Here is a 17074-nt window from a genome sequence, read left to right as displayed (position 1 = left end):
TTCGTCCCGTGGTATTCATAACATAAGTTGGGATCCCTATGGCTGGGATCAGATCCTATCGGCTTCGGAAACCCTACTTCTTTGATGTTCCTCATAGATGATACCAACTCTACTATGTTGACATTGAAATTCTATTCTGATAGCCTAGGGTAGGAAGGATCCCGCATACCTGACGCTTCATTGTCATGCTATGATCTATTGTTTTGATCGCGATTAGACCTTCTGTCAGTAGTGGATCTATTTGTTGACCGGAAACCTCTATCGCGGCCTTTGGTCCGTTTGTCTGGCAAAAATCGGCCCCTCGAAGATTATTTGTTCGTGTCATAGTCATCTTTGATTTTTCTTTATTCTTCCCTCGTCCCTTTGCCGACGACGAAAAACCAACCTGATCATCTTCGATCGTTATCTTTGACTCGTACCAGTTGTGGACATCCGCCCAAGTTGTTGCTTGGAACTCAAGCAAACTTTCTTTCAGTTTCGAGAAGCATCTTAACTTCTCGGATTCAGTCTCTTGGTGAATGTTTCAACCGCCCATTCGTTCGGAATAGCCATGAGCAACACCCTCTACTTTTGGAAATGGGTAATGAACTCTCGCAGCAACTCGGATTCTCCTTTTTCAATTCTGAATATGTCGGGCATGTACCTTTTTGGCCCCGGCATGAGCCTTAATAAAAGAATACATGAGCATTTAAAATAAATCAATGGAATGCTCGAGTAATAATGAATACTACGTCAATGCTCCCTTCATGAGAGTCTCTCCAAATTTCTTCAGCAAAACATATTCAATCTCGTGAGGAGCTAAATCAATCCCCTTCACCGCCATTATATAGGTGGTAATATGCTCCTGAGCGTCTGAAGTTCCATCATACTTTGGCACGTGGGAAATTTAAACCACTTCGGGATTAGTTCTAGTGTCACGCTTGATTTGTACGGAAACTGAGTATACTTCTTTAAGTCCGGTCCATTCAGCACCGGTGGTGCGCCCGTGATTTGGTCCATGCGGGCATTCACTTCTCTCATAAACCATAAAAGTTCATTCCTAAAGGGATCATTTTTGTTATTGGGGCCGTATCCACTCCCCCCAGCTCTATCGGAACCAACCTCGCCCCTCGAGGTGTTGTTATCGGCCCTCTGCTCTGTTTGATTTACAGGAGCGCCAGGAAGAACTGGATCTCGTCTATTCATGTTAGTGGAAGTCCCCGATAACGTCTGCTTCAACTCTGTCATAACTTTATCCTGTTGTGTGAGGTGGCCTAGAATGATCGCTTGTTGCTCTTGTAGGACCCTTACCGCATCAACAACATGTTCCTCTTTAGCATCATCGGGAGTTACCTCCCTAACATGTTGTGGGTATCGCCTGTCATGGACTGGCGTTGCCTCGTAACCCTTATTGTGGGTATCACTAATTAAATCCTCGAAATGAGGTTGGTCTCCTCGAACCTCAGGATTGTGTGTGTTGTTAACACCGTTATCAGCCATTTCTTATGATTTTTTTTAAGACAAATAATCAAAACGCGTTAGTAAAAAAGGCAAGGATCAACTTAATTACATGGTTGTCTAGGCCCCACGGTGGGCGTCAAACTGTTTACCTATAAAATAGTACAGTTGAATTTATACGTGATTTCTAGACAAGTAAATTAATCCGATCCTGAAATAATAAGATAATTGAAGAAATACGTAACATTTAACCTTAATATGAAGATGAAATAGCAGAAATAATGATTTCGGTAGCGAGGCCTCCATGCGCAGCAGTAATAAGAACAAAAAGCAAGGGGATGAAATTGTATAGAGCTTTGAATAGATTATAGTATCAGTTTGCCAGGTAAAATCGTGTCCTTTACAAAGATAACAGAGCTCACTATTTACTGCTACGTCTAGGGAACAAGGTCCTAGGATCATGTACTTCTTTAATATCAATTATGAGGGTCATTGACGAAGGTGTAACTGTGAGCATAAATGATAAATTCTTTGTAACGGGCAGTGCATTTAATGCTGTGGAATATTCTTAATTAATGCCATCGGGCGAAGGATATTTATTGCCTTTTTATGAGTGTCATTCCTTCTGATACCAAATGGAATAATTGCCTTCGTATCCACGTGTCATTCTTTTAAGCGGCCACCTGATATAGTGTATTTTTTACTCTATATAGAACTCGCGTTAATTACTTGGTTAGAGGTAACATTTACTTTTTTGGGGTTTTCAGTCTTTATTCTTGAGAGGCTATATATTTTATTCTTTCAAATTGATTTTATACGGGACTATTACTGTTTGGAAAATAAATGGAGAGTAGCTCAGGTGATGTATCTCTCATCCTTCATTATGCAATAGGGGATCAATTCTCACGTATATAATATTTTCCTCCCCTTTCTGCTCCCCCTCCCTCTAATAGAAAGAAAAACTATTTTTCTTTTGCTGCTCTGATTTTTTCAAACATTAAATACTTTAATTTTTTTTAAAAAACTTTGATTTATAGTATTTTTATGTATATTTTATTTTCAAAAAGATTTAAAATCAATATCTAAAGTGAGACGACAAATTAGATACTTTTGATTCTCAAACCCTGAACATTGTCATTCTTTTTTAGAAAAAGAAAGAAAGAAAATTCGAAATAAGATTATCATCAAAATATAGTAGAAATAGAACATATTACCCAAAAATGAAAAAGAAAGTCAAAATATAGTACGCGTTTGGACATAAAAATTATAATTTTGAAAAAAAAAAATTGTATTTGGAGTTAAGTTGAAAATAGTATTTGGAATTTGAAATGATGTTTGGACATCCATTTCACTTAAAATAATATTGTATTCATGTGAGTGGAGAAACAAATCGAAAATTTTGAAAAAGTGGCCGAAATCACTTTTTGATTTTTGAAAATTTTATTTTCAAAAAATCTCCAAAAACTTAAAAAATTTCATGGACAAACACGTTTTTGAAAAAAAAATTAAAAAAGAAAAAAAACTATGGACAAACGAGTCCATAGTACTTTGTTGATCTAATCATTTGTTTGCACTTAATAGAGGTCTGAATCTTAATCATTCATATCTTAGTCATTAAGAGCGATTATTTTTAAAATTTGAATCTTAATCATTCAAATCTTATCGATTAAGTCTGTTCTTTTTTCAATTTTACAATCGCTTAATGCGTCTGAATGGATCTTAATGATGAAGATTTATAACAAAGTCTTAATATCATTAAGATGTTATACATTCAAGAATTTATGTAAATATGATATTTTGCTATTACTCATACATTTTAACCACTAATCACCATCACTATTGTTATCGATGCCCCCACCATTATAGACTAATACCACCCACAACCCATTACCAGCATCCTCAGCCACAACCACCATTGTTGCCGGACACGAATGTCAGTTGTCACTACCACTAGCCATCATTTACAACCATCACCACTAACCATCATTACTACAACAATATGCAATCGTCAATATCAACCACCACTATATATCACCCATCAATGTTGTTAGTCAACATCATCATCAACCATCACCGTTAACTATTATTGACATCTACCATCTACTACCCATAATCACCATTATCAACCACCATCACCACCACCCATTACTCAGTCGGTACCAACAACCACCATTGTTATCCATCGTCACCATCAACCACCATATAATTTTTAAGAATGTTTTATTAATTTAGTATTAGATTAATTAGTACTATTTGATTTGAATTTATACTTATTAATTTTTAAATAAAGACAAGTTTTATATATTCAGATGTAGAGAAAATAAACAATCTTAATTATTCAGTATTCATATTTTAATATAATGTATAATTTAATCCAGACGTTTTAATCTTAATATATCTATTAATATTTAGATGCATATTTCGATTCACACATTTTAATCTTAACTAGCATTGGTGTACTTGCGTTGCACGTGTTTTTTCGTCTATTAATAAAAAGTGTATAAAGTTTAGAATAAGAATAAATTATGTGTATTTAGTAATTGACGACGAGATAAATAATGCAACATTCATTACAATTTAAAAATAAATATTGCATTGACAAAATAGTCAAATGTAGAGTTATTGAAATCTAATTTTAGAGGGTACAAAAGGCGAACGACATTATGCTAAAGGGCTTCGTGCTTTTAATATAGTATAGTATATAGAGAAAAGTGTAAATACGAAAAGAATTAGGTTATGTACTTTAAGCGTGTACACATATCAATAATTATTAAATTTATTATACTATATAAACATTACTAAATAATATATATTTGAATGCAATTATCGATTGTCTTTTTGAAAGTTTTTCAAGAATTTGATATTAGGTTGTGCATTTATATTTTTATACGTAAATTCTTCAAATTTAGTGGTAGAATTTAAATGGGAATCTACGACCTTTATATAAACTAAACCTGAAATAATGTAAAACAAATCCAAAATAACAATAGATGTAAGAAACCTAACAAAGACAAATTAATTATGAAGTAAATAAGGAAAAAATTTATTTAAGTAAAGGCTTACTCGGTTTTAAATTCCTAAATATTATGAGTTTTTACATAGTTCAAATAGGGAAGAATTTTATAACCAAAACTTTTGTTAATTTTAAAATAACAAAATATTAGGAAAATAAATTAATTACAATAAGGGCATTCATGTTTTTAATATAGTTATATTATATAGTATATAAGCAGCATTATATAGTTATATTATATAGTTATATGGCAAGAGAGGAACTCAAGGATATTCCAAGAGAAACAGAAGAGCATTGAAGCAATTCTTCGACAACTAGTTCAAGAAATTCATGGTCGAGACAGCATAATGCAAAGGTTGAAGAAGAGATTATTAGTTCTTAATTACTACCCTAATGTCTGTATGGATATGTAATAAGGATAGTAGTTAGAAGACATAGTATTGAGAAGTACAGTTTGAATTTGGGATTTGTGTCCAAGATCAAACTAAAGAATGGAAATGTTTTGTAAATATTACTTGGTAAATAAAAATGTTTAGTTACCAAAAATAATTATATAGTATATAGATAGATATAGATAAAAATAAATGAGGTCTAAACCAATCTTTTCATTCGAGAAAACTACCCTCTATAGCCCCTCAAAATTTTAATAGCTCATGTTTTACCCACTTACACGAAATGGCCTTTCGGCCCAATTTGTTTGCAACTTATAGCCATTATCTATTTCCAATGCATTTACCTTCCCAAGACAACATTTAATCCTAGCCTTTTATCTGTAACACTCCTCAAATCTATAAAGTTTCAAGACGCGCTAAATATAGAATTTAATTTACTTTTTTTAATCTTAAATTATACTTCTATTAAGGATTTAAACCCTTATGATTGATCTTTGAGTAGCCTTTCTATTTATAAATTATTGGATATACAATTAGGGAATGTTATTAATTTTAATATTATTAATTTTCAAAAGTGGGTGCATTAATTATTAGTTAAGTTAAAAAAAAGGCCTAAAAGCCCATAAAAGGGCTGTTGGAAAACAAAAGGCTCCAAGACTTAAGAGAAACAGAACCAACGTTCTGTCATTCATAAAGGACGGAAGGCAAAAGCCTTAGACGAAAAACAGAACAGTTCGCTCAACAGAGGCTTCTTATCACGCAGGAAACGAAAAATTTAGGGTTCTTTACAAATCACTAATTCTTGAACTCAAGCATATAAAATTTCCTATTGTCAATTATCCTACAGTAGTATTAGGTAAGAACTGAATAGTTATTCCCTTGTTTCTCTATATCAATAGTAAAGTTCCGTGTTTAGGTGCGAAACTTTAAAATTAGTTAAAATACACTGGTTGTTGTAGAATCTATTATTTGACTAGTGTCAATTGGACTGGGGCCTATGTATTGGCTCGAGAAGTTTTGAGGTGAGTTGATACAACCCTTTACTAAAGTGGTTTTAACTCACAAAAGCACGCATACAAGATGTTAGATGAATTGCTTAAAAGAGTTTATATTTACTTAATTGGAGAGAGTGAGTACCTTTTAACTTAAAATTGTTCTAGCAAAAGTTTAGATGATTTATTATGATATATGTGCATAAATTTTCAGATTTTTGTGTTATTATTATATGCTATTTTCATGTTAAAAATTTATGAAGAAGCAAGAATCTTTAGAAATACTTTTAGATGTTTATTTCATTCTTATGTCACTCTTTACATTTAAGGATACCAGCACGAGTATGTACATGATGTTCAAAAAAAAGATTTAGACTTGAAAAGTCACAAGAAGATGTTTTAGAAAGAAAAGATTTTTGGGAGTATCCTTTATTCTGAGAAGGGGTCATCGTCCAGGCCGAGGGTCCTGACCAAGGCGTTGACTTCCTGAAACTACTTGTGGCAAAGTAGGGAGCACACGAGCCGAAGGTCTCGTTGTGAGAATTTACTTAGTCATGCTAAGGTATGATACACGAGCGCTGAGAACCATGAAGCGAGTGGCACCTCGTGGATTGGGCCTATTCGATCAGGTTGGGATCGAACCCATGCCGATCACATGGTGACTGAGACAGAATTAAGTTAGGATAATTGGAACTCCCAAAGTATAAAGTGAAGTATTTTTTTATTATAAGAAAGACAAAGAAAAGATTTTTTTTAGAATATTCATAAACTGCTATTATGCAATTATTTTAGAATTGTTCTTATAAGCTTTATGTTTTACATGCATTTAGAATCTTTGCTCGTAATGTATATATTATTAAAGTTTCATCCCTTGTTGTTGAGACTCACTGAGTACAATGGATGTTACTGACATTCTATTTTGGGAACCTACGTTGGTCTGCGATACAACGTAGGAACCAGTTTTGCAGGCGATCAGGCTACAGGTTAGAACTTCCTTCTCTTCCAGTGCTATTGGTGAGCTCAGCTTTTGTTCGTGGAGTATTCCTTAGAGTCATCTTTACTTAGCTATTTCTTTGTTTACTTAGAGAACTGGCCCGAAAATCTCATGTCCCGAGCAGTGCGTCAGTTTATCAGTAGATGCTTCATAGACACAGTCGGTGGGTTAAGATTCAGATGTTTTTGATAATAACTTAGCAGCATTTCATTGGTTACTACAAATAAAGTTTTGAAGTTAGTTTATTTTTAGATATTGAATTATTTAAAATTATTTGGTTACAATAGTTCCTTGTGGCATGTAAAGTTTGAAGTTATAATAGATTTGATAAGCGCAGATGGTTCGCTCAGTCACGTTTAGTGATTGGGTCTCGGACCCGGCTTGTTCAGAAAATGGGCCGTGACAAACTTGGTATCAGAGCCAGGTTTATGGCGTCCTAGGGGTCTATGAAGCCGTGTTAGTAGAGTCTTGTTTATGGGTATGAAGCGCGCCATACTTATAAACATGAGGCTACAAGCATTTATGAAAAGTCTCATTTTTTCATACTTTAGATCGTGTAGTATAGCCTACCTCTAATAAATTATCTAATGTATTCTTTTCTCCAAAACTCGCAGAAATGGCTCGCACTGGCAACTCTAACACCGACACTCAGGATGCTGCTCAATAAACTATTACTATTATTGTGACTCAAGGCAAAACTAAAAAGGTTCCAACTCAGAAAAGGAAGGGTAAATCCACAAGGGGGGTTCAAGTACCCCGGGTTGAACATGAAGAAGGGGTGGAGCATGATAATCCAGTACCTCAGGATCCAGTGCCGCCCCCAACAACAGCTCTGGCTTAGACAACTATATCTCCAGAGATGAGTCAAATGTTTAATGCAGTCAACAATGCTATGGAGATGTTTAAAGCCTTCATGGCCAACCAGAACGAGAGAAGAGATGAGATTCTACCTCAATCAAATAGACAAAACAATTCTGAGTCCTCAAGAGTGAATGAATTTTTGAAGTTGAGTCCTCCAGTGTTCCATGGTTCTATAGTTGATAAAGATCCAATGTTGTGGCTGGAGGGTATCAAGAAAGCCCTCCGAGCGATGAAGGCATTTGATGATGAAGCTGTGGAGCTGGTTGCTTACCAGCTTAGAGATGTGGCTAGCGCTTGGTTTGAGATGTGGGAAAAGGAAAGAGATGAAGATGATGGTCCACCCACTTGGAAAGAATTTGAAGAGGCTTTCATGGATAACTTTATCCCGGAAGATGATAGGGAAGCTAAGGCTACAGAGTTCGAACAACTCAAGCAAGGGAATAAAAGTGTGCAAGAGTACTACATGGAATTCATAAGGTTAGCTAAGCATGCTCCTCACATGGTTAAGATAGAAAAAGCAAAGATTCGCAGGTTTGTTGGCGATTTGGCTTACCACATTAAGGATACAACATCAGCTGCAGTGGTAGGAATGACATCTTTCTCCTCTGTTGTGGGATTCGCCAAGCACTTAGAAAAAGACAGACAACAAAGGAGAGAAGAAAAATAGCATAACAAGAAAGCCCGGACAGCGGGCATGTTTAATGGTACATCCAGTGGAGGTGGAAGGGATTCCTCTAATAAGGAGTCATTAGCACCAGCTTAGTCCAGTCATCAGTTAGGTGGTGGGTCTTCCTTTAGACGTACTCAGAGTTATGGAAATCGGTCTCGCCTGAATCAAAATTTTAGGACATCATTCTCACATAGCCAGAGTCATGCTGAGCAACATTCACACCAACAAGGTCTTTGTGGAACATGTAAGCAACGACATTCAAGTTAGTGCAAGCTCAAGTTTCATGGTTGCTATCATTGTGGAGACATTGGTCATATAAATGCCAATTGCCCAAAGTTGCGACGTAATTTCAGTGGTGGATCAACTCGTCTTTATAGTTCCTCAGCTACTGCAGTTGCACCACCTCAGGCTCGTGGTTCTCATAATTAGACTGGGTATGATGCAGACAGAGGTGCAGATCGAGTTACTTAGGGAGGGGGGACAACCCCATTTGTTTGCTGCACTTGATCGTCAGAGTGCAGAGGCATCTGCAGAAGTTATTATAGGTATACTTCTAGTCTGCTCACATAATGCTTATGCCATAATGGATCCAGTTCAACTTTTTCATATGTGACTCCATACTTTGCAATTAACCTTGGACTAAAACCGGAATAACTTAGTGAGCCATACCTAGTATCTACTCCAGTTGGCGAGTCAGTGAAAGTCACAAGAGTCTATAGAGGTTGTATGGTTTCGGTCCAAGGTCGCAACACCAAGGCCGATCTTATAGAATTAGAAATGGTGGATTTCGATGTGATCATGGGTATGGATTGGTTGTCTTCCTGCTATGCCATGTTAGATTGTCATACTAAGATAGTCAGGTTATAATTTCCAAATAAAGAAGTCTTAGAGTGGAAGGGTAGTTCAGCATCGCTTGTAGGTAAGTTTATTTCTTACCTTAAGGCACAACGAATGATCGGTAAGGAGTGTTTCGCCTATTTGGCTCACATCATTAATCCAGAATCAGAACCACCAGCTCTTCAATCAGTGCCAGTTGTTAGAGAATTTCTAGAAGTTTTCCCAGATGACCTTCCCGGACTTCCTCCTGAAAGAATCATAGACTTTGGCATTGATCTCATGCCAGACACTCAACCCATATCTATACCTCCTTATAGGATGGCTCCAACAGAACTTAATGAGTTGAGAGAATAGTTGAAAAACCTTCTTGACAAGGGCTTCATCAGGCCGAGTGTTTCACCGTGGGGTGCCCCGGTCCTGTTTGTCAAGAAGAAAGATGGGTCTCTCAGAATGTGCGTCGACTATCGGCAGTTGAATAAAGTTACCATTAAGAAGAAGTACCCACTGCCAAGAATTGATGATTTATTTGATCAACTTCAGGGTGCAAAGTACTTTTCAAAAATAGACTTGAGGTCGGGGTATCATCAGTTGAGAATCAGAGAAGAGGATATATCTAAAATAGCATTTAGAACTCGCTACGGGCACTATGAATTTCTAGTGATGTCCTTCGGGTTGACAAATGCTCTAGCTGCATTCATGGACTTCATGAACAGAGTTTCTAGACATTCTTGGATACCTTTATTATTGTGTTTATAGATGATATTTTGGTGTACTCTAAGAGCAAGGAAGATCATGCAGAACACCTCAGAATAACCCTGCAGACCTTGAAGAAGAATGAGCTTTATGCCAAGTTTTCAAAATGTGAGTTTTGGTTGCAGTCAATTGCAATCTTAGGCCACGTGGTATCTAGTTAAGGCATAAAAGTATACCCTCAGAAGACAGAAGTAGTCAAAAACTAGCCAAGGCCGACAACACCAACCGAAATCAGAAGTTTCTTGGGGTTAGCTGGCTACTATAGAAGGTTTGTAGATGGGTTTTCCTCACTTGCAGTTCCATTAACTAAGTTGACTGAGAAAGCAGTTAAGTTCCAGTGGTCAGACACTTGTGAGCAGAGTTTTTAAGAGTTAAAGAAGAGGTTGACCACTGCACCCGTGTTAACCTTGCCGACAGGTTCGAGTGGGTTCACAGTGTATTGTGATGCCTCCAGAGTTGGTCTTGATTGTGTTCTTATGCAAAATCGAAAAGTTATTGCTTATGCTTCTAGGCAGTTAAAGAATCATGAAAAGAAACTATCCCACACACGACTTGGAACTTGCAGCAGTGGTGTTTGCATTACAAATATGGCGACACTACCTTTATGGCGAGTATTCTGAAGTGTTTACAGATCACAAAAGCCTCCAGTACATTTTCAAGCAAAAAGAATTAAATTTGAGACAGAGAAGGTTGCTCGAGCTATTGAAAGATTATGACATCAATATCCTTTATCACTCGGGCAAAGCTAATGTGGTAGCAGACACACTTAGTAGGAAGTTAATGGGTGTCTTGGCCCATCTTGCAGTACAAAGGCGATCTTTGGGTCGAGAAATTCAAAAACTGGCAAATAATGGAATTAGATTGGATGAGACCGAAGAAGGAGGTATAACTACTTATGCCTTAGCGCAATCCTCCCTTGTTGCGCATGTTAAGGCTAAGCAAGACGAAGATCCGTACTTAGTGAAGTTAAAGAAGGAGTCAAAAACAAAGAAATCACTACTTTCACTCTAGGAAGTGACGGAGTTTTGAAGTTGAATGATCGGTTATGTGTGCCTGATGTAGATGGTCTTAGAAAGGCCAAAATGGAAGAAGCTCACAGTTCGAAGCACTCTATCCACCCAAGTGCTACCAAAATGTATCTAAATTTGAAAGAGTTGTATTGGTGGAAAGGCATGAAGAATCAAGTAGCAGATCATGTGGCTAAATATTTGAATTGCCAGCAAGTCAAAACCGAGCATCAGAGGCTGGGTGGCCTAGCTCAAGATATAGAGATACCACAGTGAAAGTGGGAGATGATTAATATGGATTTCGTAGTAGGTCTACCTCGCACATACCGTAAGCATGATTCAATTTGGGTTATTATAGACTGGCTGACAAAGTCCGCGCATTTCCTACCAGTTAAGACGACAGATTCTGCAGAGCAGTATGCACAGTTGTACATCAAAAAAATAGTCTGATTGCATATGTACTCCAATTTCAATCATATATGATAGAGGACCTCAGTTCACAGCGTATTTTTGGCAAGCATTTCATAAAAGATTAGGTACCAAGGTCAATTTGAGCACCACTTTCCATCCACAGATTGATGGTCAGGCAGAAAAGACCATTCAGACTCTCGAAGATATGTTATGTGCGTGTGTTATAGATTTTGGAGGTAATTGGGATGATTACCTGCCAGTTATAGAATTTGCTTACAATAACAACATCATGCCATCATTGGTATGGCTCCTTATGAAGCATTGTATGGGCGGAGATGTAAGTCCCCAGTAGGTTGGTTTGAACCAGTAGAGGTGTCGTTGATTGGTCCAGAGTTTGTTTCTGAGGCCTTAGAGAAAGTTCAGCTAATAAGAGAAAGACTAAAAACAGCTCAGGGTCGTCAAAAGTCTTATTCCGACAAGAGATATCATGAGTTAGAGTTCATGGTTGGTGATAAGGTGTTTTTGAAAGTTTCACCAATGAAAGGAGTTACGAGGTTTGGTAAGAAAGGGAAACTTAGCCCTAGATTTATCGGACCTTATGAAATTCTAGAGAAGAAAGGAAATGTGGCTTATGAGCTACCGCTACCCGTTGAGTTGTCCTTTGTTCATCCTGTCTTTCATGTGTCTATGCTTAGAAAGTACATCCATGATGAGTCACATATAATACCTGTTGGTACCATAAAAATTAAAGAAGGCTTGACTTATGGAGAGGTACCTGTAGAAATTCTCGATAGGCAAGTAAGATAGTTGAGAACAAAAGACGTGGGAGGTCGAGGAAGAAATATCCATATTTATTTGAGGAAAAAGGTATGTGAACCTAGGTTTGGATTGACATTTATATTTTATTTATTAAATACAAGTTAGCATGTGTTTATGTCCTTGCTAGATTATACTTAATTTAGTTTTTGTCACAGTATATTTAGTTATTTAATAATTTAGTGCCATGCCAGAGTACATTTAACTCCTTAAAGTGATTTACTTTTGCTAAAGTGTTGTGCTTTAGATTTTTGTTGGTTATTGTGGTACCTCCTTGCCGGAATGTGAGTAATTAATTTATGAGTTGTGTATGGTGCCTAAGAATGGCCTGTTATGGTATATTTGGTTGTTGTTGGTGTAGTTGTGGTATTGTGACATGGAATTTTTTTTTTGGATAGTCCAAATTACAAGGGAAACTTTGCCGAAATTTTTGAAAATTTAGGGAGTTAGCCAAAATTTTGAGTCCCTTAGAAAAGTGAGTAGTGCTAAGAAAACTTAAGAGGTTCAAGGACTTAAGGAATGATTGTTAGCTTAAGAATAAGGCCCTAGCAACATTCGTGGATGAATGTTTTTAAGGAGTAAAGATTGTAACACTCCTCAAATCTATAAAAGTTTCAAGACGCGCTAAATATAGAATTTAATTTATTTTTTTTATCTTAAATTATACTTCTATTAAGGATTTAAACCCTTGTGATTGATTTTTGAGATAATTTTCTATTTACAAATAATTGGATATACAATTAGGGGAATGTTATCAATTTTAATATTATTAATTTTCAAAAGTGGATATCATTATTTATTAGTTAAGTTAAAAAAAGGAAAAGAAAAAGGCCTAAAAGCCCATAAAAGGGTTGTTGGAAAACAAAAGGCTCCAAGCCTTAAGAGAAACAGAACCAATGTTCTGTCATTCATAAAGGACGGAAGGCAAAAGCCTTAGACGAAAAACAAAACAGTTCGCTCACGAAACAGAGGCTTCTTATCACGCAGGCCATAAAAAATCTAGGGTTCTTTACAAATCACTAATTCTTGAACTCAGGTATATAAAATTTCCTATTATCAATTACTCTACAATAGTAATAGGTAAGAACTGAATAGTTATTCCCTTGTTTCTCTATATCAACAGTAAAGTTTTGTGTTTAGGTGCGAAACTTTAAAATTAATTAAAATGCACTAGTTGTTGTAGAATCTATTGTTTGACTGGTGTCAATTAGACTGGGCTTTACATATTGGCTTGAGAAGTTTTGAGGTGAGTTGATACAACCCTTTACTAAAGTGGTTTAACTCACAAAAGCACGCATACAAGGTGTTTGATGAATTGCTTAAAAGAGTTTATATTTACTTATTGGAGAGAGTGACTACCTATTAACTTAGAATTGTTCTAGCAAAAGTTTAGATGATTTATTATGACATATGTGCATAAATTTTCAGATTTTTGTGTTATTCTTATATGTTATTTTCATGTTAAAAATTTATGAAGAAGCAAGAATCTTTAGAAATACTTTTAGATGTTTATTTAATTCTTATGTCATGATTTACATTTAAGGATACCAGTATGAGCATGTACATGACGTTCCAAAAGGAAAGATTTAGACTTGAAAAGTCACAAGAAGAAGTTTTAGAAAGAATTTTTTTTTGGGAGTATCCTTTATTCTGAGAAGGGGTCATCGTCCAGGCCGAGGGTCCTGACCAAGGCATTAACTTCCTGAAACTACTTGTGGCAAAGTAGGGAGAATACGAGCCGAGGGTCTCGTTGTTGTTGAGAATTTACTTAGCCATGCTAAGGTATGATACATGAGCGCTGAGAACCATGAAGTGAGTGGCACCTCGTGGATTGGGCCTATTCGATCAGGTTGGGATCGACCCATGCCGATTACACGGTGACTGAGACAGAATTAAGTCAGGATAGTTGGAACTCCCAAAGTATAAAGTGAAGTATTTTTTTATTATAAGAAAGACAAAGAAAAGAATTTGTTTTAGAATATTCATAAACTGCTATTATGTAATTGTTCTAGAATTGTTCTTATAGGCTTTATGTTTTACATGCATTTAGAATCTTTGCTCGTAATGTATATGTTATTAAAATGTCGTCCCCTGACGTTGAGACTCACTGAGTATAATGGATGTTACTGACGTTCTCTTTTGGGAATCTACGTTGGTCTGCGGTACAATGTAGGAACCGATTTTGCAGGCGAGCATGCTACGGGTTAGGACTTCCTTATCTTCTAGTGTTATTGGTGAGCTCCGCTTTGTTCGTGGAGTATTCCTTAGAGTCATCTTTACTTAGCTATTTCTTTGTTTATGTACAGAACTGGCCAGGAAATCTCATGTCCTGAGCAGTGCGTCAGTTTATCAGTAGAGGCTTCATAGACACAGTCGGTAAGATTCAGAAGTATTTGATAATAACTTAGAAGCATTTCATTGGTTACTACAAATAAAGTTTTGAAGTTGGTTTATTTTAGATATTTAAATTTTTAAAAGTATTTGGTTACAGTAGTTCCTTGTGGCATGTAAAGTTTGAAAGTTATAATAGATTTGATAAGCACAGATGGTTATCTTTAGTGATTGGGTGCCGGTCCCGGCTTGTTCAGAAAATGGGTCGTGACATTATCTTTCTTTCATTCTATCCAATGCACGCCTTTTAATCTTTCTTTCATTTTATCCAATGCACAGATTTTTTTTCCATTACCATTTTCATTCCTATCATCTTTCTTTCTTTGTGTCTTCTTCGTCTTTCTTTTATCTTCTTTTGGTTTTTTTCATTTTCCTTCCCTTATCTGTCTCCCATTTCAGGTCTATATTTTTTCTCTTTATTTTTTTACTTCTCACTGAAAAAAATTTGTTTGAGTATCTAGAAAATTCACAAAAATTTTAATTCACTTATTACAAAGATTTACTCAGTTACGATGCATGATACAAGAGTGGCAACAAAAGTCGCGGGGTTTTCTGGTCAAACTTCTTCTACTTCTTCTTCTTCTTCTTTTTCGGTCATAATAGTGTTTTGTGAGTGAAGAACTTTTACAGTGAGTATCGATGGTGGGTCTGGATTTAATGGGGTAGTTGGATGATACTTATATGTAACTTTATATAAATATTATATATATATATATATATATATATATATATATATATATATATATATATATATATATATATATATATATATATATAGTTATACAATGTATTAAGTATTTTATATACACATTGTATAGTATATAGATAGATATAGATAAAAACAAATGAGGTCTAAACCAACCTTTTCATTTGAGAAAACTACCCTCTATGGCCCCTCAAAATTTTAGTAGCCCATGTTTTTACCCACTTACACGAAATGGCCTTTCGGCCCAATTTATTTGTAACTTGTAGTTATTATCTCTTTCCAACGCATTTATCTTCCCAATATAACATTTAATCTTATCCTTTTTATCTTTCTTTCATTCTATCCAATGCACACCTTTTTATCTTTCTTTCATTCTATCAAATGCAAAGATTTTTTTCCATTACCATTTTCATTCCTATCCTCTTTCTTTCTTTGTGTCTTCTTCGTCTTTTTGTTATCTTTTTTTGGTTATTTTTTTTCATTTTCCGTCCCTTCTCTGTCTCCCATTTCGGATCTATTTTTTTCCTCTTTATTTTTTTTACTTCTCACTGGAAAAATTTGTTTGAGTGCCTAGAAAAATCACAAAATTTTTAATTCATTTATTAAAAAGATTTACTCAATTACGATGCATGATACAAGAGTGGCAACAAAAGTCGTGGGGTTTTCTAGTGAAGCTTCTTTTGTTTCTTCTTCTTCGGTCAGAATAGTATTTTGTGAGTGAAGAACTTTTATAGTGAGTATCGATGGTGGGTCTGGATTTAATGGGTTAGTTGGATGATACTTATATGTAACTTTATATAAATATTATATATAGATAGTTATACAATGTAGTGTATCTTGTATTTTTCAGTGTATATTATAAAAATTATATATAAATTGTTATAAAAGATATAAAAATTATATATATACTATTATATTGTATAAATTTTGTATATAAAGTATATCCTCTATATTTTAGTGTATCCCTAATGTATCATTAGTGCATATTTATTATATAGTGACAGTCTGTTTTGTATATATTTTGTATAGTGACAATTATAAAATGTATAAAAATTGTATATATACTATTACATTGTATAAATTTTGTATATAAAGTGTATCCTCTGTATTTTAGTGTATATCTAATGTATCATTAGTGTATATTCATTGTATAGTAACAGTCTATTTTGTATATATTTTGTATAGTAACAGTCTATTTTGTATATAAATTATACAGTGACAGTGTATTTTGTATATTTTTGTTAGTGACAGTCTATTTTATATATATTTTATATAGTGACAGTCTATTTAGTATATTTTTTTATATAGTGACAGTCTATTTTGTATATAAATTATACAGTGATATTTTGTATATTTTTGTTAGTAACAGTCTATTTTGTATATATTTTATATAGTGACAGTCTATTTAGTATATTTTTTGTATAATGAAAGTCTGTTTGTATATGTTTTGTATAGTGAAGATGATCCACGAGATAAAAAATTTCAAGAGAATTGAGACCTAAAGTTAGACTATGCATTAGTTTCCGCCATCTTTGTTTCTCTCGCAAAATGCAATAAATCAAAAACCTTCAGCTCCATTACCGCTGCTATGGACACAACAACACAAAAAAACCTCTCAATTTTCTACACTAGAAGACACTTCATCATCGTCGGATCCAAAGTCGCCGGAACGAGGTCTCCGTCAGCATCGAAGATTGGAAACTTACTCGTCGTCGCTTCAATTACAAAAGCTTTAACAACACCAGGAGAAAAAAGTAGCCTAGAAAAATACAATGATTCAATTCCCCTATCAAA

General features: G+C 35.1%; 1 protein-coding gene across 1 annotated transcript; it reads left to right on the top strand.

The window, feature by feature from the left end:
- Positions 1 to 7687: 7687 nt before the first annotated feature.
- Positions 7688 to 8356, top strand: LOC138879721 (uncharacterized). Its single transcript, XM_070159357.1, has one exon. It carries the CDS (start codon positions 7688 to 7690, stop codon positions 8354 to 8356), a length of 669 nt encoding a protein of 222 aa, XP_070015458.1.
- Positions 8357 to 17074: the final 8718 nt, after the last annotated feature.

The sequence above is a fragment of the Nicotiana sylvestris genome, chromosome 10 (genome assembly GCF_000393655.2).
Source record: "Nicotiana sylvestris chromosome 10, ASM39365v2, whole genome shotgun sequence".
In the NCBI taxonomy this organism is placed as follows: domain Eukaryota; kingdom Viridiplantae; phylum Streptophyta; class Magnoliopsida; order Solanales; family Solanaceae; genus Nicotiana; species Nicotiana sylvestris.
Note: the sequence above shows the minus strand (reverse complement) of the source record. Positions and strands in the feature narration are given on the sequence as shown.